The sequence below is a fragment of the Hemitrygon akajei genome, chromosome 31 (assembly GCF_048418815.1).
Source record: "Hemitrygon akajei chromosome 31, sHemAka1.3, whole genome shotgun sequence".
Lineage (NCBI taxonomy): Eukaryota > Metazoa > Chordata > Chondrichthyes > Myliobatiformes > Dasyatidae > Hemitrygon > Hemitrygon akajei.
In genome coordinates, this window is record NC_133154.1 from 2,525,714 (window position 1) to 2,551,572 (window position 25,859).

General features: G+C 49.0%; 1 protein-coding gene across 4 annotated transcripts in view; it reads right to left on the reverse strand.

The window, feature by feature from the left end:
• Positions 1–25,859, reverse strand: part of srcap (Snf2-related CREBBP activator protein) — an 84,788-nt gene that overhangs the window by 3,752 nt on the left and 55,177 nt on the right. For all 4 annotated transcript variants that reach the window (XM_073033363.1, XM_073033360.1, XM_073033361.1 and 1 more), the window contains 17 exons: positions 23,180–23,316; positions 20,831–21,017; positions 17,287–17,456; positions 16,679–16,878; positions 15,242–15,496; positions 14,880–15,047; positions 14,432–14,614; positions 13,763–14,023; positions 10,499–10,689; positions 9,687–10,024; positions 9,161–9,363; positions 5,555–5,724; positions 4,908–5,104; positions 4,634–4,748; positions 2,654–2,806; positions 1,903–2,085; positions 1,500–1,583 (listed from right to left, as the gene is read on the reverse strand). In XM_073033363.1, coding sequence (XP_072889464.1) covers positions 1,500–1,583; positions 1,903–2,085; positions 2,654–2,806; positions 4,634–4,748; positions 4,908–5,104; positions 5,555–5,724; positions 9,161–9,363; positions 9,687–10,024; positions 10,499–10,689; positions 13,763–14,023; positions 14,432–14,614; positions 14,880–15,047; positions 15,242–15,496; positions 16,679–16,878; positions 17,287–17,456; positions 20,831–21,017; positions 23,180–23,316 — 3,195 coding nt within the window. The remainder of the gene's footprint in view (positions 1–1,499; positions 1,584–1,902; positions 2,086–2,653; positions 2,807–4,633; positions 4,749–4,907; positions 5,105–5,554; positions 5,725–9,160; positions 9,364–9,686; positions 10,025–10,498; positions 10,690–13,762; positions 14,024–14,431; positions 14,615–14,879; positions 15,048–15,241; positions 15,497–16,678; positions 16,879–17,286; positions 17,457–20,830; positions 21,018–23,179; positions 23,317–25,859) is intronic.

Consider the following 25,859-nt stretch of genomic DNA (forward strand, 5'->3'; position numbering starts at 1 on the left):
GGTTGGAGCAGGGAAAGGGGAGGTTGGAGCAGGGAAAGGGGAGGTTGGAGCAGGGAAAGGGGAGGTTGGAGCAGGGAAAGGGGAGGTTGGAGCAGGGAAAGGGGAGGTTGGAGCAGGGAAAGGGAAGGTTGGAGCAGGGAAAGGGAAGGTTGGAGCAGGGAAAGGGGAGGTTGGAGCAGGGAAAGGGGGGGTTGGAGAATGGAAAGGGGGGTTGGAGAATGGAAAGGGGGGTTGGAGAATGGAAAGGGGGGTTGGAGAATGGAAAGGGGGTTGGAGCAGGGAAAGGGGGGTTGGAGAATGGAAAGGGGGGTTGGAGCAGGGAAAGGGGGGTTGGAGAATGGAAAGGGGGGTTGGAGAATGGAAAGGGGGGTTGGAGCAGGGAAACGGGAGGTTGGATGAGGGAAAGGGGAGGTTGGAGCAGGGAAAGGGGGGTTGGAGAATGGAAAGGGGGGTTGGAGAATGGAAAGGGGAGGTTGGAGCAGGGAAAGGGGGGTTGGATGAGGGAAAGGGGAGGTTGGAGCAGGGAAAGGGGGGTTGGAGAATGGAAAGGGGAGGTTGGAGCAGGGAAAGGGGGGGTTGGAGAATGGAAAGGGGGGTTGGAGAAGGGAGTTGGAGAAGGGGAAGGGGAGGTTGGAGCGGGTGGGGGGGGGGGGGGAGATGGAAGACCAGTTAGTGTGAGTGTTCTATCATATGATTCTCAGATGATAGACATATCAGATGAGTGTCTCACTGTTCCACTATATTATCCCTCACATCACCCACTCTACCACCAGTTGTATCTACAGAAGCAGATGACTCAATACGGCAACGCCCACCCAGCTGGGCCATGCCATCTTCTCGTGGCTCCCATCGGGCTGTACATAAAGAAGCCTGAAGATCATCATCAGGTTCAGGACTGTTCCCTTCAAACACTGGATTTGTGAACCACCCTGCAGAGCCCTAATCACTGCCTCAGTCTTCAACACTCTTGTGGATGCTGTGCCTGACGTTGCTGCAGGTTAAGGTTTTGCACTGTACACGGACTTGAACACAGGACAAAAATTTCCCTTAAGATCACAATACAAGAAGTGAATAGGCCATCTGGCCCATCGAGTCTGCTACTCCATTCTCCTGCCTTCTCCCTGTAACAACTGACACCCTTACTAATCAAGAATGTATTAACCACCATATTAAATACACCCTAAGGTTGGACCCCACAGTCACCTGTGGCAATAAATTCCAGAGATTTATCACTCTCTGGCTAAAGAAATTCCCTCTCGTTGCTGATCTAATGGGATGTCCTTTTCTGAGACTGTGCCCACTGGTCTGAAACTCTCCCACTATTGGAAAAATCTTCTGCATATCCACCAATCTAGATTTTTCAGTATTCGATAGATTTCAATGACATTCCTCTCATCATTCTTCAGAACCCCAGGGGACACAGGCCCAGAACTAACAAGTGCTCCATGTACGTTAATAACTCGCCTGTCATGCTGGTGAAGGCTCTAAAGGGGGCCTACCTCTGCCTGCTTCAACTCCTCCCTGCTAACATCTTCCAGCGTGGCTTCCAGGTAGTTCATGGCGTAGCGCTCGATGGGGGTGAGCTGAGGGAAAAAGGGACTCCGTTAGTCTGTGTGAGGAGGCAGTGACTGTGTATCTCTTCTCCCTCCCCACCCCTTGCTTCCTTCCTTGCCCTTTTCCTCCATTTCCTTGCTCAGCCTTGAACAGCTCCTCTCCTCCAGCTTCCCCACAACACACCCTCACCCAAATCCCTCCCCACTTTACCACATCCTCTCCCCTTCACTCCCTCCCAGCTCCCCTCATCCTTTCCACACACCCTCGCTCTTTTCCCTCTCCTTCCCCAACCTCCCCCTACCACCTTCTCACGTCCCTCCCTCCCCCTTCCCTCTCTCCTTGGGTTACCTGCTCCATCAGGGCGGCAATCTCCTGCTCGGCCTTGGACAACTCTTCCTCTTCTTCGCGGGCTGATCCCTCCTCACCCTCCAGAGGGATGCTCTCATTGAACTCGGCCAGGTCCGCCACCTGTTCCGCTTTGGCTAGCGAAGCCGCACGCATGTCCTCCTCATCCTCTGCCCTGCCCAGTACCTGGGGTCAGGGAGACAGACTCACCAGGTTGTGGGGATTGATAAACAGAGTCAGATCCTAACCCACCCACACTCCCTCACTAGCACTCATTAACCAAACAGTAGACAGCTAAGCTGAGACCATAAATCTGCTCATATAGAATGAGCAATAGTATACAGACATGTAAAACACTGGGGATATCAAACAGACCATCACACCAGTTAACTATATAGCGTAAACTGCCAGAAAGTCAGCTCGTCTCTGCAGACTACCACACTGCTTAATTAGTCAGGGAGGGGGCAGGGGCAGGTCAACTGTGGGAGGAAACCCACACGGATATGGGGAGAACATACAAACTTCTTAGATACAGTACTAGAGTTGAGTGCTGACTCCGAAACTCCGAGTTGTAATCGCACCACGCTAACTGCTATGCTACCATGGCACCCGACGTACACCATTCAGAAGTGAGTGGGGTTGGGGAAAGCAGACTCTGTAGACTGCCAGGCACAAAGGACACCACAGAGACCACTGCTCCCCAAACCCCCACCGCAAACCAAAGCACTACATCATTCCCATCCCCCCTCCTCACCTGTTCCAGGATTTGCGTTTGCTTGGCCGAAACAGAGTCCTCCTCTTCTGGCCGGGGAGTGGGGGGCGGTGGGGGAAGAGGAGGTGGCAGAGGCAACTCTGGCTCCTTCTGGGGCTCTTCTGTCGGGACGTCAAACAGTTCTCGGATGGTTTGCTGGGGGTGGGGGGGGGGGTGGTTGTGGTGGAAGAAACAGAAATAAGTGGTTAACCACCTGAGAGAGAAACATCCCTGGGAGGGGCCTGAATCACAAGATGGCCAAACCCCAAGGTTCCCATAACCTCAAAGCCCAGCAATGAAACCCAAGCACTTGCCCAAGTACCTTGTAATGATTTGTGTCCACTTACATTAATGAACCATAAAAAGCATCTTATCAGGGCTTAGTACAGCAATTATTCTTTCCATGACTGCAATAAACTGCAGAGTGCTATGGACACAGCTCAGCACATCGTGGAAACCAGCCTACTCTCCATGGACTCCGTCTACATTTCCCACTGCCTCAGTAAAGAAGTTGGCATAATCATAGACCCCAAACACTTGGACTTTCTCAGATTCATCATCCAGAAGGTTAAAAAAAAGCCTGAAAGCACATACCACCAGGCTCAAGTACAAGTGTTACCCTGCTCTCATCAGACCACTATTACTGAACAGTCTTCTGACAATCAGATGAACTCTTTACCTCTCAAGCAATGAGCACAAAATGCTGGAGGAACTTAGCAGACCAGGCAGCATCTATGAAAGAAATTATAGTCAATACTGCAGACCAGGTCCTGCCGAACTATCAACTGTACTTTTTTCCATTGGTACTGCCTGGCCTGCCGAGTTCCTCCAGCATTTTGTGTGTGTTGCTTGAATTTCCAGCATTCGCAGACTTTCTCATGTTTGTGGTTTCTGTACCTCCCGATCTACCTCATCGTGGCCCTTGCACCTTAGTGTCTGTCGGTACTGCATTTTCTCTAATATTTCACTCTGCAATCTGTTTCCCTTTTCTATGTGCTTATGTAATGATTTGGCTAAAGTGACAAGCTCCGAAAGAAAAGCTTTTCCACTCTATCTTGAGACGCATGACAACAATATTACACCATACTTTTTAAACATTTTAATTCTTCTGGCAGCCCATTCCATCTGTCCACCACTCTTTTGATGAAATATTTGCCACTCAGGTCCCTTTCAAATCTTTTCATCTATCACCTTAAAACCAGTCTCTTCTAGACACCCCACCCCAGGGAAAAGACTATAAGCATCCACTTTTCTGGTAGCTGCTCTGCCCGTGACAAGACACTGCAGACAGAACATCACAGAAACCAGCCTCTCCTCCGTGAACTCTGTCTACACTGAAGTATGCAAGATGAACTTTTTACTGAATCTTGGTAGACACAATAACAAACCATTATCAATGCCATAAACGTCTATAAGGTCATCCCTCAGCCTCCTCCACCTGACGGAAAACAGTCCCAGCCCGTCCAGTCTCTCCAAGGGAAAAATGGAGGGCTATGCAGGAAGGAAGTGTTACACTGATCTTGGGAGTAAAAAGTCTGCACAACATCATGGGCCTAGAGGCCTGTACTGTTCCTTGTAATTTAAGCCCTCAAGTCCCAGCAACATCCTAGCGAATCCTTTCTGCACCTGGCTTGTAATAGGGTCGACCAGAACTGCACACAACAGTCCGATTGAAGCCTCACCAACATCTCGTACAGCTGTAACACTAATATTCAGTGCTCTCGACCAACGTAGTCAAGTGTGCCAAGTGCTTTCTTCAGTCTTATACAAATTCATCTAACTCTACTGTCCCCAATTATGAAGGGATTCAAGATTCTCTCATGACAACTGTAGAAAGAGAGGCTGCAGCTGCTCAAAGCATCTGTGGGAGGGGGATTGGATAGTCAATATTCCGGGTCAAGCCCCTTCACCTGGACCAAAACCAGAGAACTTTGCGTGCTAAACACGAGACATCAGTTGCCTCTGCCCCCACACTCTGTTTACCTCCTTGAAGAAGGCAGTGGTAAAGTTGCCCCCTTCGATGGCTAGGTCCCCCAGCATCCGCTTCTGGTTGGCCTTCTTCAGGATGTTCTCCTCCACGGTACGGTCACTAATCAGCCTGGAGTGGGAGGGAGAGAGCGATCAGGTCCAAGTTCGCTGGAAGAAGCAAACCGCACATTCTTTCTCGACCCCACCCCTCATCCACCCTCATCCCCTCCCTTCCACTCTCTCTACTCCAGCACCTCCCATTTTTTGCCCTCACTCTCAAACCCCACACCTGTAGATATGGACATCTCTGGTCTGGCCGATGCGGTGACACCGATCCTGGGCCTGGGCATCCATGGTGGGGTTCCAGTCACTGTCGTAGAAAAGCACAGTGTCCGCCCCGGTCAGATTCACCCCCACCCCGCCACTCCGCGTGGAGAGGATGAAGCAGAAGATGCGCTTGTCGGCATTGAAGCGGTCCATTAGGATCTGCGGTGGGGGAGGGAGAGAGAGAAAACGATCTCACAGTCAGACCCAAGATCAACCTGGGCCATACTACTCCAGTCCAGTCCACACCAATCCACTGACTCCAGTCCGCAATGCACTAATGCAGTCCGGCTTTGGATGGACTGCTCCAGTCCAGTGCCCTGACTCCAATTCAGCTTACACACATCCAGTCTGATCCAGTCCTTGGATGGACTGCTCCAGTCTAATTTGGTTTGGTCCAATCCAGTCCCTGGGTCTAGTCTAAACCATTCCAGCAGTCCAGTCTGCAGACAGACAGCTCCGCCAATTCAATTTACACCACCCCAGTCCGGTCCATGTTAATCCAATATTGCTAAGTATGAACGACACACAGCAAGATCCCAGAGGACAAGATGAAGGTCCCAGGGACAGGCGAAGAGCCCCCGGAGGGTCCACAGGTGGCTCTGCCCTCACCTGGCGCTGCTCCACCCTGGTGCTGCCATCGAGCCGTAGGTAGATGTGGCCATGGAAGTTGAGGAACTGCTCCAGCACGTCCAGCATGCGCGTCATCTGGGTGAAGAGAAGCACCCGGTGTCCCTCGGCCTTCAGCCGTCGCAGCAGGGGGTCCAGGACCTGCAGCTTCCCTGTGGGGGATGGGGGTCAGAAGAGTGAGAGGAGTGGAGCAGCAGAGACAAGGAAGAGTGTGGGAGCAGGGGATAGGCAAGAGAGTCAGAAAGAGGAGACTGAATTTTACACAACGGTATGGCAAAACCTGCAGAATCCTTTCCCCAGCACCTGGGCTCTCAAAAAAGGCTCCCCTCTTCACCCTCACTCAATTTAAAAATCTGTTTATGCCTGTTAAAAGTAGTGATTGTATCTGATTACCTCTGGCAAAGCTCTGCGGGAAACCAACCACCCTCTGTGATGCTGACCCCGGACATCTCCTTTAAGCATACTCTAAACCTCGACCCTGTCTTTAAACCATGTTCTTGACTTTGAAGAGATTCTGACTACCCATCCTACCTTTGCCTTCATTACATGGAGAACCCCAGACTCAGCCATCTCCACTCCCCCCAACCCCGTAAATAAACTCCTCCAATCAAGGCGACAAGCTCGAGTCAGAGGACATGCATTTAAGGTAACTGCAGGGAAGTCAAGAGGTAGGTGGTGGATGCCTGGAACATTGTGGGGTGTGGTGGTAGAAGCAGATACATTAGGGGCATGTAGGAGGCTATTACACACATGAAAGAAAAATGGAAGGTTCTGGGCTGTGTAGGAGGGAAGAGATCATTGAGTAAATTTATAAAAGTCAGCACAGCATCATGTTGTGCTGTACCACGCTGCATGGTTCTACATCCTGAAACATGAATTTAACAGAAATCAGAGAATATGATCTACAAGGAAAGGCCGCACAGTCTGAGTCTGTTTTTGAATTCCCAACTCCAAGGAAGAAGACTGGTGGGCATCCAACCTCTGTCCGTCCATCATGGTTTTATTTCCCTCTGCATCAGCCCAAGAGGAACTGAATAAGGCCCTCCTATTCAGCTCAAGAGCTGCGATGTAAGGTGGCAGCTCCATAAAACTGGTCAGGCCACACTTGGGAGTATTGTGTTCAGTTCTGATCGCCTCACTATAGAAAGGGTGTGGAAGCATTAGAGAAGGTGCAGAGGAAATTTACTAGGGTGATGTCCGGATTAGAAAGCACGTCTTATGATGAAAGGTTGGGCATTTCTCTTTGGAGCTAAGGATGAGGAAACTTGATAGAGCTGTATAAGATGATGAGAGGCACAGATTGAGTAGACAGCCAGCTCCTTTCTCTCAGGATAGAAAAGGCTAGTAAAACAATTACAATAAAAATTTTAATGTGATTGGAGGAAACTAGGTTAAAAAAAGCAGATGGGGGGGTTGTGGGCTGGGGTGTGTGTGTGTGTGTGTGTGTGGGGGGGGGGGGGGGGTAAAAACCTGCCAGGGCTGGAGGTAGAGGCAGGTATATTAGGAAGATGGCTAATTTTGGAGTAGGTTTAAAAAGTTCAGCACAACATTATGAGCTGAAGGGTCCAAACTGTGCTGTTCTCTGCCCCATGTTCGTATCTTGCCTTACAAGCATCTAACTTTGATAAGTTGGGCTAGTTTAAGTGCCTGCCAACCCAGCCTCCCAGAACGGGTGCCCTCTCTCCAAATTTGGTGCTCAATAGTTCCTCCGATGCCACAGGATACTCAGCACCTTCCTTCTGCCAATACCGATTACACTCAAACAAGTGGGCATCTCAGCAGCTGCACTAACATGCAAGATCACACGAGGCCAAAGACAGTGGCAGTCTCTGCCAATTCCATCATGGGCACAACCCTCCCCACCAACGATGGCATCTTCAAGAGGTGGTGCCTCCAAGAAGGCTGCATTCATCACTAAGGTCCCTCACTATCCAGGACATGCTCCCTTCTCATTACTATCGTGAGGGGAGATACAGGAGTTTGAAAACCCATGCTCAGCAGATTCAGTAACAGCCTCTTCCCCTCTGCCATCAGATTTCTCAACGGCCCATGAACCTACTTAAACTACCTGGTTATTCCTCTGTTGCATTATTTATTTGCAGACTAGAATACAGTGTGTAGAAATATTTGGCCCCCATATCTCTGTTCACATAAATTAGTATTACAACCAGGGATTTTAATCAATATAACTGAGAATTTTTATTTGTGAATCACATGCTTTTTTAAAAAAACATTAGAACCCCCAAAAAAGAGAAAATTGTAAAGCAAAACCTGAAATGTCAGCAGTTCAATAGGATTCATCCCCTTTTGCTCAGTGCATAATTGAACCACCTCTCACAGGCATTAGACAGTAACTCACTATCATGATAAAATCCACAGATGCTGGAAATCCAAAGCAACACACACACAAAGTGCTGTCAGGCAGCATCTATGGAAAAGAGTAAACAGAAGAGTCTTGGCCCAAAATGTCGACTGTTTACTCTTTTTCATAGATGCTGCCTGGCCTGCTGAGTTCCTCCAGCACTTTGTGTATTACAGCCAGTAGTCTTTTTGGGTAAGTCTCTAATAGCTTTGCACAACTTGACGGAGCAAGATTTTCCCATTCCTCCTTGCAAAAAATCAGTCAAGCTGTACCAGGTTAGTTGGGACCAGTGGTGGGCAGCAATTCTGAGGTCTGCCAGAGATGTTCAATCAGGTTAAGGTCAGGACTCTGGGCCACTCAAGGACATCAATGTTCTAGTAATACTCATTTAGGTGATCAAAGGGTTGGCAGCTGAATACATTTTAGAGGCCCCATATAAGAGAAAGGATGGTCTAGCAATGGAAAATGTCCACAGGTGGTTCACAAAGTTTATCCCTGTTTAATGGCTCTGAGCCAAGTTTTGCTGAAGATTAGTAATATGATGGGGTGTTGTGTATTTACATTTCAATAATATTTGAGTAATATTGTAAATATTGTTTGATTAAGCATTCTTGCTGTTTACATAATAAAGGTGGGTTATATATAAAAGTACGTAAATGGTATATACCATCATGCCACTATGTAATATGTGCATGCCTGATTAAAGTAAAACGAACTGACTCACTTCTCTCAGCTCCCTCTTTTCTGTTCAATTAGTTTTTTTGTGTTATAAAACATAATGGGGGGTGGGGGTGGAGAGGAGAAATCTCAATGAAACCTACCAAATATTACTTTGGTCAGGCATCACTTTTGAACAGAGATGAGGAAGAATTTCTTTAGCCAGAGGTTGGTGAATCTGTGGAATTAATTAATTCTCTCAGAAGCCTGTGGGGGTGAAGTCTGGATTTATTTAAGGCAGAGGTTAATAGGTTTGTGATTAATAAGGGCAAGAAAGGTCATGGGGAGAAGGCAAGGGGAATGCGATTGAGAGAGAAAATAAATCAGCCATGATCAAATAGGGGAGCAGACGTTATCAACTAAATGGTGAAATTCTGCTCTTTCGGACCAGGGCTCATCCCCAAGGAATCCCTGAGTACACCATGAACGACTCAACTTTTGAGATTCAGAGTTCTCACACCCACCCCCCGCCCCCCATTCAGGAGCATTCACAAAACAACACAACTCACCGCAGTCGTACTGAATAAGACGGAGGTCGGGGAACTGCGTCCTCATGTTGCAGATGATGCGGTGAAGCCGAGCAGTCCGAGGGGCGAGCTGCTGGTGCAGGGTCTCAGCAAGAAGCAGCTGCCGGTGATGGTCTGAGGGGGGAGGGTGGGAGACGTGCATCCGGATGGGTGGGGCCTCCACGGGAGGTATAACGAAGATGAACCTGCGGATCAGGACAGGCAGAGTTGGACTCCCTCCACTCCGTCCCATCATACACCACCCCAACCCCCTCCCCCAGGGTCAGACACAGAGGGAAGCTCCCTTCATATTATCCCATCACACACTCCCAGAGTCAGACACAGGGCGAGCCTCCCTCCATACTGTCCAATTACAAACTCCCAGGATCTGAGAAAGACGAACCTCCCTCCATACTGTCTCATTACACACTCCTGGGGTCAGACACAGAGTGAAGCTCCCTCCACTCCGTCCCATCAGACATCAGGTTCAGACATAGAGTGAGGCTCCCTCCCACCACCCCACACCCACCTATCGATGACGTCCCCCAGTTGCTCGATCCTCTCCTCGGGGTTGCGTACAGCTCTGTCCAGCGCTGGCGTGGTCCTCCAGTACGCCTCAGGACCCCGCTTTTCCTGCCCTGTTTGTGCTGCCAGACAGTGGGCGTAGCCCAGTCCCCGCCAGCGATCCGCCCCACCACTCCCCTCCTCGGTCGGGGCTGGAGGAGGGGGCCCGTGGGTGGAAAGATTGCAGAGCCGCAGGAGCTCGGTGCCATAGACAGGACACGTGGAGCAGCGGCGCTCATTCAGTGCGTGGATTCGCTCCAGTCGTTCTTTCCGATGCTGGAGCCTCTTCTGTTCAAGCGACTCCTGTACAGGTGGGAGGGGATCAGTGTGGTTAGGGGGTAGAGTTGTGTAGCAATCCCAAACTAATCCCACTGCCCTGCTCTCTCCCCACAGCTCCGTATCAGTCCCCAAACTAATCCCACTGATCCACTCTCTGCCCATAGCCTAGGTCAATCCCCTAGAGAAGTCCCTTTCACCTGCCCAGCAGCCATATTGTGATGGTCAACACAGGAATCACAGCTGGGGGGTATTCCTGACAGCCACATTGTGACTGTGACATAGAAAATCAAAGCTGAGGGTGGGTCTCTTTAAGCAGGTCTGACAGCCATATCATGACTGTTGACATAGAAAACAACAGCTGGGGGGTGGGGGAAATGTTTAACCAGTCCCAGCAGCCATATTGTGACTGTTGACATAGGAAATACAGCTGAGGGCAGTCCTGGCGGCCACACTTTGACGGCTGAAATGGGAGATGTGGCTGAGAGTGCAGCTACTTACCAGTCGGTAGGGAGACTTGGCGAGCTGGGCCACCTGTCGCCTTGGTCTCAGCGCCGCCAGTGAGGTAGATGCGATCGGCTGGGCGGGGGCAGGGGGTGCGGCACACACTGGCCGTAGGGTGGGCAGCTCTGTGTCTTCCTTCTCTGCCGGGCCAGCCCCAGAAACCACCAGCCGTGTCACGGTGGGAGCAGCTGCGGAGAAGTGGGGAGAGAGAAGGGAAGAGCCATTAACTCTAGTTAAGTTCTCAAGACTTCCCCAGCAAGTCTACAACACTGCAACATTGAGGAACTGATCCCTGCTGATCGCAAACACACATACCCAGAAGCACATGTCCTTCACCTCAGCAATTCAACCACCTGCTGCAACGGTATATGGATTACAGGCACGTGGTATAAGGAGTGATAAGACAAAGTGGCGTTGTTTCTGGAGTGGCAAAAGCTGAGGGAAAACCTGATGGAGGTTTGTAACATTACAAGAAGCATAGTGGAATGTCTAGTACTGGAAGCGTTGAGGTTTACAGCTGAAGGGACACAGATTGAAGAATCTGGAGAATTGCATTAAGTTCTGGTCATCCCATTACAGGAAGGGTGTGGACGCCTCGGAAAAGGTGCAAGATGGGTTCACCGGGATGCTGTCTGAATTAGGTCATGTCATGAGCTAAAATGAAGACGACCCAATTCCCTGACTGTGGGGAAGATGACCATGACCACAAACATTATTCACGACCCTGATGGTTTTTAAAACTCTATAAGGTCACTGCTCAGCGCCCTTCACTACAGCAGAACCAGTCCTAGTCTTCCTAGTCTCTCCTTATAAGTCATGTCCTATCTCCCATTACCACCCTGGCGAATGCTTCCTGCCTCTTTTCCACCATAATGACAATCTGTAGTTTAATTATGGTTCGTGTGAAGATTTGACAGAAGGTGGTGTATGACACACTGATCCTCATCAATCAGGACATCAAATACAGGAGCTGAGGCAACATTTGGGGTACTGTATTCAGTTTTGGTCACCCTGCTATAGGAAAGATGCCACGATGCTGGAAAGAGTGCAGAGGGAATTTACGAGGATGTTGCCCGAACTCAAGGGGCTGAGATACGGAGAAAGGCTGAGCAGGTTGGAGCTCTACTCCTCAGAATGTAGGAGACTGAGAAGTGTCCTTACGGAGATGAATAAACCCATGAGGGGCACAGGTAGGGTGAACGTGTACAGTCTTCCTGCCCCAGTGTTGGAAAGTCAAGAAAAAAAGAGCACAAGTTAAAGGTGAGAGGGGAGAGGAAACTTTTTCACACAGAGGGTGGTTCTAGGTGGGATGAGCTGCAAAAGGAAGTGGTTAGAGATAGGTACATTAACAACATTTAAAAGGAACTTGGACAGGAAAGATTTTGAGGAATATGGACCAAGGCTGACAAATGGGCAATTTGGGTTGGCTGGCAGGGACAAATTGGGCCAAAGAGCCTCTTTCTGTGCTGCCTATTACAGAAATGTAAGAGATGAACATAGTGACAAGATATGGATAGCTGTCATGTGTAAAAGTTTGTTTACAGATAGTTCTCAATAAACAGAACATAGCACAAGCACCATCTATAATTAACCTACTAACTGCCATTAATCTGCAGATCATACAGAAAAATTCACGAGAACTGGATGTGGTATATGTGGATTTCAATAAGGCGTTCGACAAGATTCCCCATGGTATGGGTAGGGTTAGAGTTAAAGTCAGGAGACATGAGATCCATGGGAACTTGGCCATGTGAATTAAGGAATGGCTTGCACATGGAAAGATAGAGTGTATTCTGCCTGGTGGCTGGTGATCACAGAGATCTGTTCTGGTACTTCTGCTCTGTGTGACTTTTATAAATAACGGATGAGAAAGTGGAAGCTTGAAGATGACACAAAGGTAGGTGTGGCAGTGTGGTAGATAGTTTAGAAGGTTACAACAAGGCATTGATAGAACGCAAAGCTGGACAGAGAAGTGGCAGATGGAGTTCAATACATTAAAGTGTGAAGTGAAAACATTTTGGAACGACAAACTTAGCAGTGTGGAGGAATGGAGGAATCATGGCGTCCACAGACCCCTCAAAGTATCCATGCAAGATGATAGAATGGTTAAGAAGGCTTATGGTGTTTTGACTTTTATTAATCGGATTGAGTTCAAGTTGCTTTGGGTTCTTAGTGAACAAAGGAGGATGAGAGGTGACTTGATAGAGGTGTATAAAAGATAACACACCTATTAGAAGATGGTTAGAAGCATAGAGAGAGTGGACAGCCAGAGTCTTTCTCCCAGGGCAGAAATAACTAATCCAAGTAATGGGAGAAAAGTATTGGGGGGGGGGGTGTCAGAGGTAGATTTTCTTACACAGAGAAATGCCCTGCCAGAAGTGGTAGAGGCAACTACATTAGGGATATTTAAGACTCTTAAATAAGCACATAGATGAAAGAAGAATGGGCGGGCTTTGTGGATGGAAAGCATTAGATTTGTTGTGGAGCAAGTTAAGTCAGTAAGTCAGCACAACATTTTGGGGTAACGGGCCTGTACTGTGCTGTACTGTCCAATGGACTACAATGTTACCAGGAGCAGACGGCGTGAGTTATAAGGAGACGTTGCAATTATTTTCTCTTTAGTGGAAACCTTCGGGGAAGATCCACTGCATTTTGACAAGGCAGTGGTGGGAGCAGTCCCGGAGAGCTGTGGGCAATCTCCTTGTGGAAAGGTGGAAGTTTACAGAAGGGAGACTCGTCGAACAGGTCAGATACAAGGACAGGGAGATCACATGGCAATTTCTTCAAAGGCTGGAGGAGTACTCAGCAAACCACAGGACGCTGTGACCCATGGTTCGGAGGTTTTCAAGTAATTTCTCTCCTCATCTCAGGGTGGGTTAGCTGGAATCTGGAACGCATGGCCTGACAGGGACTCAGAGTCTCATGGTTTAGTAGCACCTGGACAAACACTTGAATCACCGAGGCAGAGCAGGACTCTTTGCAAGCACTGGGAAATGGGATCAGCGCAGCTGGGTGGTTATTGTACAACACATCTGGGGTTGGGGGAGAGTCAAGGGGCTTGTTTCTGTGCTGCGCTGTGATACAACAGTCAATGGACTGTGGGGAGGGGGGAGTGATCAGGAGATGGAAACAAGTATGTGGGTGAGTGTTGTTTGTGCATGGACAAACTCCACTCATGGAAGTGAAGAGTGCACAGTTGGCCCACTCTCCCCCATGCCAACAACTCACCCACCCCCTCCGCTACTACCTCTCGCGCCTTACCTTGCTCAGTAGTGACGGGGGGAGCCTGGACCACACGCAGTACAGGGCGATGGGCAAGACCAGGTGGGGGGTTGCCAAGGGGCAGCTGGACCCGGGTTGATGGGATGGGGGTGGCCGGCTGCAGGCGGGTGGCGGGCTGCAGACGGGTAGCAGGGATGGGCAGTGGCCGAGGCTGAGGAAGGGGCAGCGGGAGGCAATCCTTGGGCGCTTGACGCACCACGATCTTTACTACGCCAGAGCTGGTCACCACAGAGCCGGGCACTGGAGAGAAAAGAAAACAGGGCAAATCAACACCTCCTCCCACAAGCTCCACTCTGTGCCTTCCACCTTCCGAGTCGCTCGGACCTTCCTGTTGCCTCCCCAAAGACAAGGCTGTAACGTGAGCTGACCTCCCTCCCTCCCTCCCCAACCAAGTTACCATTGCCCTCTCTCCTCACTCCTTCAGGTCAACCTCTTTCCACTATGCCTTGCCTCTCCACCATGTATATTAACTTACCCCCTTCTCCCTCCACCTTGCATCTCTGTCCTCTCTCCCCGATTCCACCAATTGCAGCCTCAATCACCACTCTACCCTGATCCCCATCACATACTAACCATTTCATCTTGCCTCCCTCTCCACCCCACTACTGTCGCTGTACCATGCTGCCAATCTTCCCCAGCACTCAGTACCTGGGGTGGCGTTGAGTGGGACACTGAGACGAGCTGGAGCAGAGGAGACAGCGGGGTGGGGAACAGACACGGCTTGCAGTGTGGGCTGACCACTTGGCTGGGCCATGGCCTGGATCAGGGCCAGCTGAGCGGGCTGTCCCACGAGGTGGTGGGTCCCACCAGATACCAGGTGGACCACGTTCCCTGTAGGGAGAGACAAATAGTGAAAGTGAGGGGGAGGGGGAGAAGGAGAAGAAGAGACTGGTGATGGAAGGGTGGTGGGAGGATAGAGCAGAGAGAGGGCATGGAAGTGAAGAAAGTAGGAGTATGAGCAGGGAAAGGGAGTGAGCAGAGGGAAGCAGGAGAGAGAGAATAGGGAGAGGGGGGTAAACGGGAAAGGAAGGAAGGAACAACATTGGGACCAAATGGGGAAAGGAGGTTTCCGTCCTCAACCCTACCCTCCACTCACCTTGCAGCTGCCGGGGTGGTGCGGTCCCCAGAGGCCGGAGGGGGGTCCCAGCCAGCGTCAGCTTGTTGCCCTGGATCTGGAAGGTGAGAGGTTTACTGCCCGGGGTGGGGACCGGCTGCTGACGGCTGCTCAGTGATGCCAGTTGCCCGATACTGACCACCTCTCCCGCTGGTTGGCACAAAGCAGAGGAAAACACATATCATTGGGGTGTTCAACCCCCCCCCCAAATATCCCTCCCTGCACATCTAGCCCCATCCAAATCACTCCTCCACAATCAGAAACCCCACTCCCTCCTCCAGGCTCACTCTCTATCTCCCTCCTCACTGCTCCCCCCCCCGCCCACCTTAGTCCCTGGTACTCACTGGGCAGTCGGGCCTGCATGTCGGGAGAGAGGATGAGGCGCTGAGGGAGGGGTCCACTTGCCCCTGCCTGCACTGTGTATCCGGCCAGGGACTGGGGGCCACGCATGGCCGGGGCCACCCTCAATGCCTGTACAGGCACCGGCCTCACCCCCACCCCCAGACTAACTGAGGGAGGGGGTGGCTGAAGAGCGGCCCCCAGCACGGGGGTTCGTGGGGGTGTCACCACCTGAGGGAGGGAGAGTGGAGACGGCATTCCTGAGGGGTGAGGGAAGGAAAGGGAAAGGGAGGAAGTAAGAGGAGATGGGAGACAGGGACGAGGGAGTGGAGGGGGAAGGAAAATGGAGAGGAATGAGGGAAGGGGGTGGGGGAGAAGAGAGAAAGAAATATTAGAACAGAGTACACATCCATACACATCCCGACAAACACCGCTCAACACTGAAATCGTGCATGTCACCAGGAGAGCAGGCAGCATCCAGTGGGCTAAGCACGAGGAAATAACATTCAGACATTGCAGAGATTTCCAACTTGTACAGATTGAGGACAAGCAGATGGTTCAACCTACAGTGAGAGGGTCAAATACTCAAGAACTTTATGCTCTACCATGGTGGAATGGTGTATCAGAGAATAATTACAAGAGTTCAGCTGGATAGGGGCAGGAGGCCACATCCTGGTCAGTATTCAGATCTCCCCAAGAGAGAGGGACTGGGAGACACCGGTCAGTGTACAGATCTCTCCTGAGAGAGAGGGACTGAGAGACACCGGTCAGTGTACAGATCTCCCTGAGAGAGAGGGACTGAGAGACATCAGTCAGTGTACAGATCTCCCCTGTGAGAGAGGGACTGAGAGACACCGGTCAGTGTACAGATCTCCCCTGAGAGAGAGGGAGTGAGAGACACCGGTCAGTGTACAGATCTCCCCTGAGAGAGAGGGACAGAGAGACACTGGTCAGTTTACAGATCTCCCCCCGAGAGAGAGGGGACTAAGAGACACCGGTCAGTGTACAGATCTCCCCGAGAGAGAGGGACTGAGAGACATCAGTCAGTGTACAGATCTCCCCCTGTGAGAGGGACTGAGAGACACCGGTCAGTGTACAGATCTCCCCTGAGAGAGAGGGACTGAGAGACATCAGTCAGTGTACAGATCTCCCCTGTGAGAGAGGGACTGAGAGACACCGGTCAGTGTACAGATCTCCCCTGAGAGAGAGGGACTGAGAGACACCGGTCAGTGTACAGATCTCCCCTGAGAGAGAGGGACTGAGAGACACCGGTCAGTGTACAGATCTCCCCCTGAGAGAGAGGGACTGAGAGACATCAGTCAGTGTACAGATCTCCCCCTGTGAGAGAGGGACTGAGAGACACCGGTCAGGGTACAGATCTCCCCGACAGATGGGGACTGAGAGACACCAATCAGTGGAAATTGAACCCTTAGTGCTCTTACCTGGTGAAGCAGTAACAACCTGTGTGGTCGGACTGACAATGGGGTGGAGAGGGACTGTGCTCTGCATGGTCTGAAGAACCTCAGGAGGACGTACTTGCACCGGAGTCTGCGGTGAGTTCTGGGGTACCGGCAGCGGTGGCCGTGGACTGTTGACCAGGACAACCGTCCGCCCGTCCGGCTTCTGTGCAGGTTGCAGCATCCTGGAGCAGAGCAGAGAGGGGCAGATGTTGAAGGGTGGGAGGAAGAAGTGGTAACGTACCAAGGGGAAGGAGAGCCAACTCGAGAGGGAGTAGGAGGAACAGAGGGAGACAGGAACATCTCAAGAGAGACAGAGGGAGGAGGCATTGAGAGAGAGGAGGGCAGAAGAGAGCGAGTTGCCTTGAGAGCAGGAGAGAAGGTTGGAAGGGAGAACACGGAATGAGTAGGCAATGCAAGAATCCTACACAGAGAGGGGATGGAGGAAAGAGGGAGACACGTGTTGAAGGAAAGGGAAAGGACAGGAATGGAACAAGGGAAGCACCCTGCCCTCTCCTTTGGAGTGGAGGGAGGGCAAATCATCAGGAACAAGGCAGAGGAGAGAGATGGAGAAGACCCTAATGCAAACTCACCTGTTCACCTTCATTCGTACAGGACGGGGTCGTGGAGGTGGGTCCGGTCCATCGGCAACCTCTTCGATCAGCTTCAGAGAGACCTTGTGGTTGGGGAGGAAGGTTTCCGACTCGTACCTGGAGAGACGGCCCTCCAAGTTGATCAGGTCAAACATGCCTAGGTCCACTTGCTAAAGAGTGGTAGGAGGGAGCAAAAAGATGTAAGAGGGAAGATGAGGGTTGCAGCCTACAGTCACCCAGATATGAGCCAAAACCATAACCCCAAAAAATCCCTCCAGCTTCCAAAGGGACCAGACACACCCCTCTGCTTAGATGTGGGTCTTTCTTGCTGACTGTCAGCGAACTGGGTCCTTAACCCCACTGGATCCCCTGAACCCCACTGGGCCTGAGGTCAACCAAATGGGCCCTTCGCTGACAACCAGAGGTAGCAAAGACCTGGAGCTGTTCTTGGTAGATTCTGATGACAACAGGAAGATGCACAAGAGTGAGATGGAATAATTTTTTTTTGTCCGAGCAAGGAATTGGACTTGGACCTGCTGCGATTTGCCTGCTGCCATAACAGGTCTACAGCGATGCAATCTCACTGACTCCACGCTTGGTATTGGATCACCCAGATGTGCCAGGCAGCTGGTTCATGGATTGCAGCTCAGCGTGCAACACCATCACACCTAATACTAATCAACAAACTTCAACACCTGGGCCTCAGTATCTTCCTCTGCAACTGGATCCTCGATCTCCTCATCGAGGCACCAATCAGTGCTGATGGGTGATAACATCTCCTTGCCGGCGCACCTTAAGAATGCGTGCTTAGCTCACTCCACTGCTCTACACGCATGACTATGTTACTAGACATGGCTCAAATGCCATCTACAATCACTATTGTCAGACAGCAACGGGGGAGATGTACAGGAGTGAGATGGATCGGAGCAACAACCTTACACTCAACGTCAGCAAGACCAAGGAACAGATTGTCAACTTCCATAAGTAGATGTCAGAACACACACCAGTCCTCAGGGGTCAGAGGTAGAAACAGTGAGCAGTTTCAAGTTTCTGGACATTAGTATCTCAGAGGAGCTATCCTTGGTCCAACACATTGATGTTGTCAAGAAAAAGGTATGCCCGGAGCTCGACTCCTTTAGGAGTTTGAGGAGATTTGGTATGTCACCAAACATTCTAGGCTGCAAAGAGTTGTAGACTCACACAGCTCCACCATTGAGGACATCTTCCAGAGGTGATGTCTCAAGAAAGCAGCATCCGTCACTGAGGACCCTCACCATCTGGAACATGCCGTCTTCTCCTTACTACCACTAGGGAGGAGTTACAGGAGCCTGAAGACGTACACTCAACAATTTAGGAACACCTTCATTCTCTTCACCAACAGATTCCTGAATGGTCCATGAATGCAAGAACACTATCTCCTTATTCCTCCTTTGCAGTATTTACTTATTTAGAAATGTACATCAATTTTACATCTTTCCACTGTACAGCCACCTCAAAACAGCAGCTTTCATGTCATGCAAGTTAGTAACAATAAACCTTGTTCTGTTAAGACATTAACTAACAAAGTTCTCTAGGCTCCAAACAAGCCTGGCACACTCCTACTGACTGGGTCAAAATGCACTATGAAATAGACACAGGCCTTTTGGTCCATCTAGTCTATGTCGATGTGATCTTCTGCCTAGTCCCATCTGGCTGTACCCAGACCACGTCCCTCCAAACCCCTTGCTTATGCACATACCTATCCAAACAGAGGAACATAAGAAACAGGAGCAGGAGTAGGCCATCTAGCCCTTCGAGCCTGTTCCACCAGTCAATAAGATGGCTGATCTAACCATGGACTCATCTCCACCTACCTACCTTTCCCTCATAACTTTTAATTCCCCAACTATGCAAAAATCTATCTAACCTTGTATTAAATATATTTACTGAGGTGTTCTCAGTGCCACCTTATTGAACACCTTCTGGAAATCCAAGTAAATGCTTCATTTAAATGTTGCAATCAAACCCACATCCACCACTTCCACTGGCAGTTAGTTCCCACGCTCTCAATGCCCTCTGAGTGAAGAAGATCCCCACCCCCCCCCCGATTCCCCTTAAATATTTTGTCTTTCACTCTAAGCATTTGACCTTTAATCTTAGTCTCACCCAACCTCAGGGGGAAAAGCCTGCACACATTCAATCTACCTAAATCTCTCATCATTTTGTACATCTCTATAAAACCCACCTCAATCTCCAGTGGTCCAGTAAAGTTCTAACCAATTCCATCTTTTCCTATAACTCACATCCTCAAACCTCCAACAACATCCTTGTAAATTTTTCCTTCACTCTTTCTAGCTCATTGATATCTTTCCTGTAGTTAGGTAACCACAACTGTGCATAGTACTTCAGATTCAGCTTCATTTATGTATTGTAGAACTTCAACATAACATTTAATTTGCTGTACTTATGTATAAATGCCCAATTTACAAAGGACAATGTACAAAAACCTTTCTTTATGACCATATCTACCATAATACCCTTTCAAGGAATTACATGTCTGTACTTCCAGGTCCTCTTGTTCTTCTGAATATCCCAGTGCCCTACCATTCACTGTACCAAGTCTTACTTTGGTTGTTGCACTTGTCTGCACTAAATTTCACTTGTCATTTTTCAGCATAATGTCCTATGCCTTTTCTGCTCTGAAGAACACCAAATCCTGTACTGGAATTAGCCAGAAGTGAGCCCACACTTGCTGATATGGCCGTAAGAACATAACAGCACATGAAATCAGAACACGAGTCAGCCACCTGGCCCATCGAGGCTGCTCCACCAGATTTGCCCATGAATGCAACCCATCTTTTCTCCAGAATCCCTAATTTTGTTATGGAAAGATATGTCTAACTGAGCCTACTGCTTCCCTGGGCAGAGAATTCCACAGATTAACTACTATCTGGGAAAAGCAGTTTCTCCTCATCTCTGATCTAAAGCTATGCCCCCAAAATGAGGCTATGTCCCCAAGTTCTATCCTCACCTACCAGCAGAAACAATTTTGGCCCTCTATCTTATCCACTTCTTTCAGAATTTTATGCTTCTATAAGATCCCCTCTCAATCTTCCGAATTCTAGTGAGTATAGTCCAAGACAACTCACTCTCTTCTCATAGGCAGAACCCCTCATCTCCAGAATTAACCTGGTGAACTGCCTCTGCACTGCCTTCAAAGCTGGTGAATCTTTCCTCAAGTAAGAAGACCAGAACTACAAGCAGTACTCCAGGAGCAGCCTCGCCAGTACCCCATACAATTGCAGCATAACCTCACAGCTCTTAAATTCAATCCCTTTAGCAAAGACCATTGTTCCATTTGACTCTTTGTAACCTGTTATACCTGCAAACCAACCATTTGTGATTTACGCAAGGGCACTAACAAGCCACTTTACACAACTGCATGCTGCAATAATGCATCATTAAAATAATAATCTCAGACACAGGGTGAAGCACCCTCTACATCATCCAATCACAAACTCCCAGGGTCAGATCTGACAACTCTCCACCCCTACTGGCAGCTTACCTTGAAAGGCTGGTACTCAAGTGCCCGGAGCACGCAGGAGGCAGTGGTGTAACAGATGCCCTCAGTGATAAAGGGCGAGTGGATGGGGCGTGGGTCAAAAAGATTGGGGTGGTTGCAAACTTTTCGCAACTGCATCAGGATGTTGATCACACTCATGAAGTGGCCACTCTCCAGAGTCTCTTTGGTGCTAGAGGAAAATGGGAAAAAACATCAAACTCTGCCAGTGACGTCCCCCATCCATCATGCACTCAGGCTCCCCGTGCCCAAGAGGGATCCAATCCTACTGCCTCGCATCCCCTTTAAATCTGGGGAACTATACCTTTAGCCCATCTCTTATCTTAATTCACAAAGCTCAGTGGAAGCAGAATAGGCAAATAAGGACAGATCAAATAGAGTGTAGGTCCTTTGGTAGTAGGAATAAAGGCATAAACTATTTTCTGAATGGGGATCAAATTCTGAAATTTGAAACCTGTGAGTCCTACTGCAAGATTCTCCAAGGTTAACCTGCAGGTTGAGTCAGTAGTAAGGAAAACAAATGTTCATTTTGAGAGGACAAGAATACAAAAGGATGTAATGCTGAGGCAACGGTGAGAGTATGTTTGGAGTACTGTGAGCAGTTTTGGACTCCATACCTAAGGAAGTACACTGTGGCACTGGAAAGGGCCCAGAGGACATTTACAAGAACAATGATTGACTGGGGGAGCAGAATCAACAGCTCTTCTATGTCTTATGATACTCTAACCATAAGGGAGACATGCCAGGGTCTTTGATTTTCGGCTTTCACCGAGCACTCTGTGTATTGTTGGAAGGTGTACTGGCTGGTACAGCAATGCAAGAAGCTGCAGCATCATGGACTCAGACCAACACATCACGGGCGTATCCCTAACCACCATCAGTAATATCTCCAGGAGCTGCTGCCTCAAGAAGACAACGTCAATCATAGATACCTACATCATCTTCTCGCGGTTCCCATCCGGCAGATGGTACAGAAATCTGAAGCCCCACGTCACCAGGGTCAGGAACAGCGACTTCCCTTCAACCATTCTGTTCTTGAACTAACCCACACAACTGTAATCACTACCCAAGTACAGCAACACTGTGACTACTTTTTCACCTTAACGGATGTGGTTTTTATTCGAATTGTGTTACATTTTGTAGAATTTTTGTATAATTTACACTTAATTTGAATGTTGCTTATATAACTCTAAAGATTAGCTTTGTCATATCTCAGAGCACATAATGAAATGCGTCATTTTGCATTACAACTAACACAATCTGACAACGTGCTGGGTGGGGCAGCTTGCAATTGTCACCTTCTTTCCACTGTCAACATAGCATGCCCGCAACTTAATAACTTGTACACTTTTGGAATGCAAGAGGCAACTGGAGACCCACACAGTCTCAGGAGAACGTGCAGGAACTGAGCTGATTGCTGGCTCTGTAAAACATTGCACTAGCCACTATGCTACCATGCTGTCCCTGCTATGTGCCTATGATGCTGCTGAAACTTAAGTTTTTCACTGTACAAGTATACACATGTACCTGTACATGTAACAATAAACTCCACTTTGAATCTATAAGCCACTAAGTCTGGAAGTGGCATGAACATCGAATTCTCCAACTTCTGGTAATTCCCTCCCTCTCCTTTCCCCATCCCAGTTTCACTCTGCCTGTCACTTCTCTCTCATGATTCTGCCTTCTTCTACTACACAGTGCTTTCCCCTTACATTCCTTCTTCACCTTTCCTGCCTATCCCCTCCCCCACCCCTTGATCTTTCCTGATTGGTTTTTCACCTGGCACCTACCGGCCTTCTCCTTCCGACCCTCCTTCCACCTTCTTTATAGAGTCCCTGACCTCTCCCTCTTCAGTCCTGATGAAGGGTCTCGGCCCAAAATATTGACTGTTCGTGTCCACGGATGCTGCCCGACCTAATGAGTTCCTCCAGCTTGTTGTTCCTATTCTGATGTTTGACCTGAACTTCTCAACCATGCCTGCATGCTTTTATGCACTGAGTTGCTGCCCTATGATTGAATGATTAGATATTTGTATTAACAAGGTGTGCAGATGCATTTAATGAAGTGGTCACTGAGTGTATAAGAAATTATAGGTGGGTGGGTTTGTAAATTTGCAGATGACACAGTAAGGAAGTTTGTTAGAAGATGCAGTGCGATATAGATCAGCTGGAAATGTACACAGAGAAATAAGAGCTGGCGTTTAATCTGAGCAAGTGTGGGGTGTTGCACACTGTCCCATCACACACTTCTACAGTCAGGACACAGAGTGAAGCTTCTCTCCACATGGATGAGATGCGGATTAGCTTCCCTGGGGCAAAAAAGGACGACACTTACGAGGCCTGAGACATGAAGTCATCATACAGGTACCGCTGTCGTTTTGACAAGCGGCATTGCACCACGTGCTCATACTTCTTTGGCATCTGCTTCTCCACGTCCACCTTAATCCTGCGCAGGAGAAACGGCCGCAGGACCTAAAGAGTAGGGAATGGGAAAGAAACAGTCATTAGCAATGTAAATTTATCATCGAAGTACCTCTGTGTTACCACATCAGATTCATTTTCCTGTTGGCATTTATCAGAAAATAGAAATATGAATTGTGCACAGAAAAATATGGAAATTTGTAGAAATACAAGAGACTGCAGATGCAGGAAATCCTGATGAACACACACAAACATTTCCAACATTTTCTGTGTGTTGTATAGTTTTATAATAAACAATGATAGAGGCAAATGCATTAGTGACACTTAACAAACACTTAGACAGGCAAGTGGATGTAAGAAAATGGAGGATTTTGGGCTGTGTAGGTGGCAAGGGTCAAGACTGATCATGAAGTAGGTTAAAATGTTGGCACAACGTCATGGGCTGAATGTTCCATGTCTACTCTATCTGTGTCTCTCATAATTTAAAATATCTTTATCAGGTCTCCCCTCAGCCTCCAATGTTCCAGAGAAAACAACCCCCCAAGTCTGTCCAACTTCTCCTTATAGATCACGCCCTCTCATCTAGGCATGGTGAATCTTAAACATCAGAGTAATTTTATTATCAAAGTACAAATATTTTACCACTTTCTACCTTGAACATAATTTTCAAAATGACAATTACAGGGAAAAAATGATAAAATTTAACAAAAAAACTATAGTTAAACAGGAAGAAATGTGCAAAAGAGGATAAACTATACGAACAGAACTAATACTGTGAGCCTGAGCTGTAAAGAGTCTTTGAAAGTGAGCTTGTATGGATAGAATCAGTTCAGAGTAGTGGTGAATGAAGTTATCTACACTGGTTCAAGAGCCTGATGGTCATAGGGTAATAACAGCTCCTAAACCTGGTGGTATGGAACCTAAAGCTTCTGCACCTCCTACCCGAAGGTAGAAGAGCAAGCACGTGGCCTGCATGGTAGGGAACTTTGATGATGGATTCCATTTTCTTGGGGCAGCACTCCATGTAAACTTAGATATTGATGGAGAAGCAAACACGAGGAAATTTGCAGATGCTGGAAATTCAAGCAACATGCACAAAATGCTGGTGGAACGCAGCAGGCCAGGCAGAAGCTATAGGGAGAAGCACTGTCGACGTTTCGGGCTGAGACCCTTCGTCAGGACTAACTGAAAGGAAAGATAATAAGAGATTTGAAAGTCGGAGGGGGAGGGGAAAATGCAAAATGTTAGGAGAAGACCGGAGGGGGTGGAATGAAGCTGAGAGCCAGAAAGGTGATTGGCAAAAGGGATACAGAGCTGGAGAAGGGAAAGTATCATGGGATGGGAGGCCTAGGAAGAAAGAAAGGGGGAGGGGAGCATCAGAGGGAGAAGGAGAACAGGCAGAGTGACGGGCAGAAAGAGAGAAAAAAAGGAGGGGGAGAAAAACTAAATATATGAGGGATGGGGTAAAAAGGGGAGGAAGGGCATTAACAGAAGTTAGAGAAGTCAATGTTCATGCCATCAGGTTGGAGGCTACCCAGCCGATATACAAGTTGTTTTTCCTCCAACATGAGTGTGGCTTCATCTTGACAATAGAGGATCCCACTACCAAGCACTTCTTTCCATCCCCCCACTTTCTGCTTTCCGCAGGGATCGCTCCCTATGCGACTCCCTTGTCCACTCATCCCCCCCATCCCTTCCCACCGATCTCCCTCCTGGCACTTATCCTTGTAAGCGGAACAAGTGCTACACCTGCCCTTACACTTCCTCCCTCACCACCATTCAGGGCCCCAGACAGTCCTTCCAGGTGAGGTGACATTTCACCTGTGAGTCGGCTGGTGTGGTATACTGCGTCCGGTGCTCCCGGTGTGGCCTTTTATATATTGGTGAGACCCAAGGCAGACTGGGAGACCATTTCGCTGAACACCTACACTCAGTCCACCAGAGAAAGCAGGATCTCCCAGTGGCCACACATTTTAATTCCACGTCCTATTCCCATTCTGATATGTCTACCATGGCCTCCTCTATTGTCAAGATGAAGCCACACTCAGGTTGGAGGAACAACACCTTATATACCGTCTGGGTAGCCTCCAACCTGATGGCATGAACATTGAGTTCTCTAACTTCCATTAATGCCCCTCCTCCCCTTCTTACCCCATCCCTGATATACTTAGTTTTTTCCCCCCTCCTTTTTTTCTCTTTTTCTGCCCATCACTCTGCCTGTTCTCCATCTCCCTCTGGTGCTCCCCTCCCCCTTTCTTTCTCCCTAGGCCTCCTATCCCATGATCCTTTCCCTCCTCCAGCTCTGTATCCCTTTTGCCAATCACCTTTCCGGCTCTCAGCTTCACCCCACCCCCTCCGGTCTTCTATCATTTTGCATTTTCCCCTCCCCCCCCCCCTACTTTCAGATCTCTATCTTTCCTTTCAGTTAGTCCTGACGAAGGGTCTCGGCCCGAAACATCAACAGTGTTTCTGCCTATAGATGCTGCCTGGCCTACTGTGTTCCACCAGCATTTTGTGTGTATTGATGGAGAAGGTTTTGCCTGTGATGGACTTGCTATATCCACTACTTTCTGTAACATTTTCTGTTCTTGGGA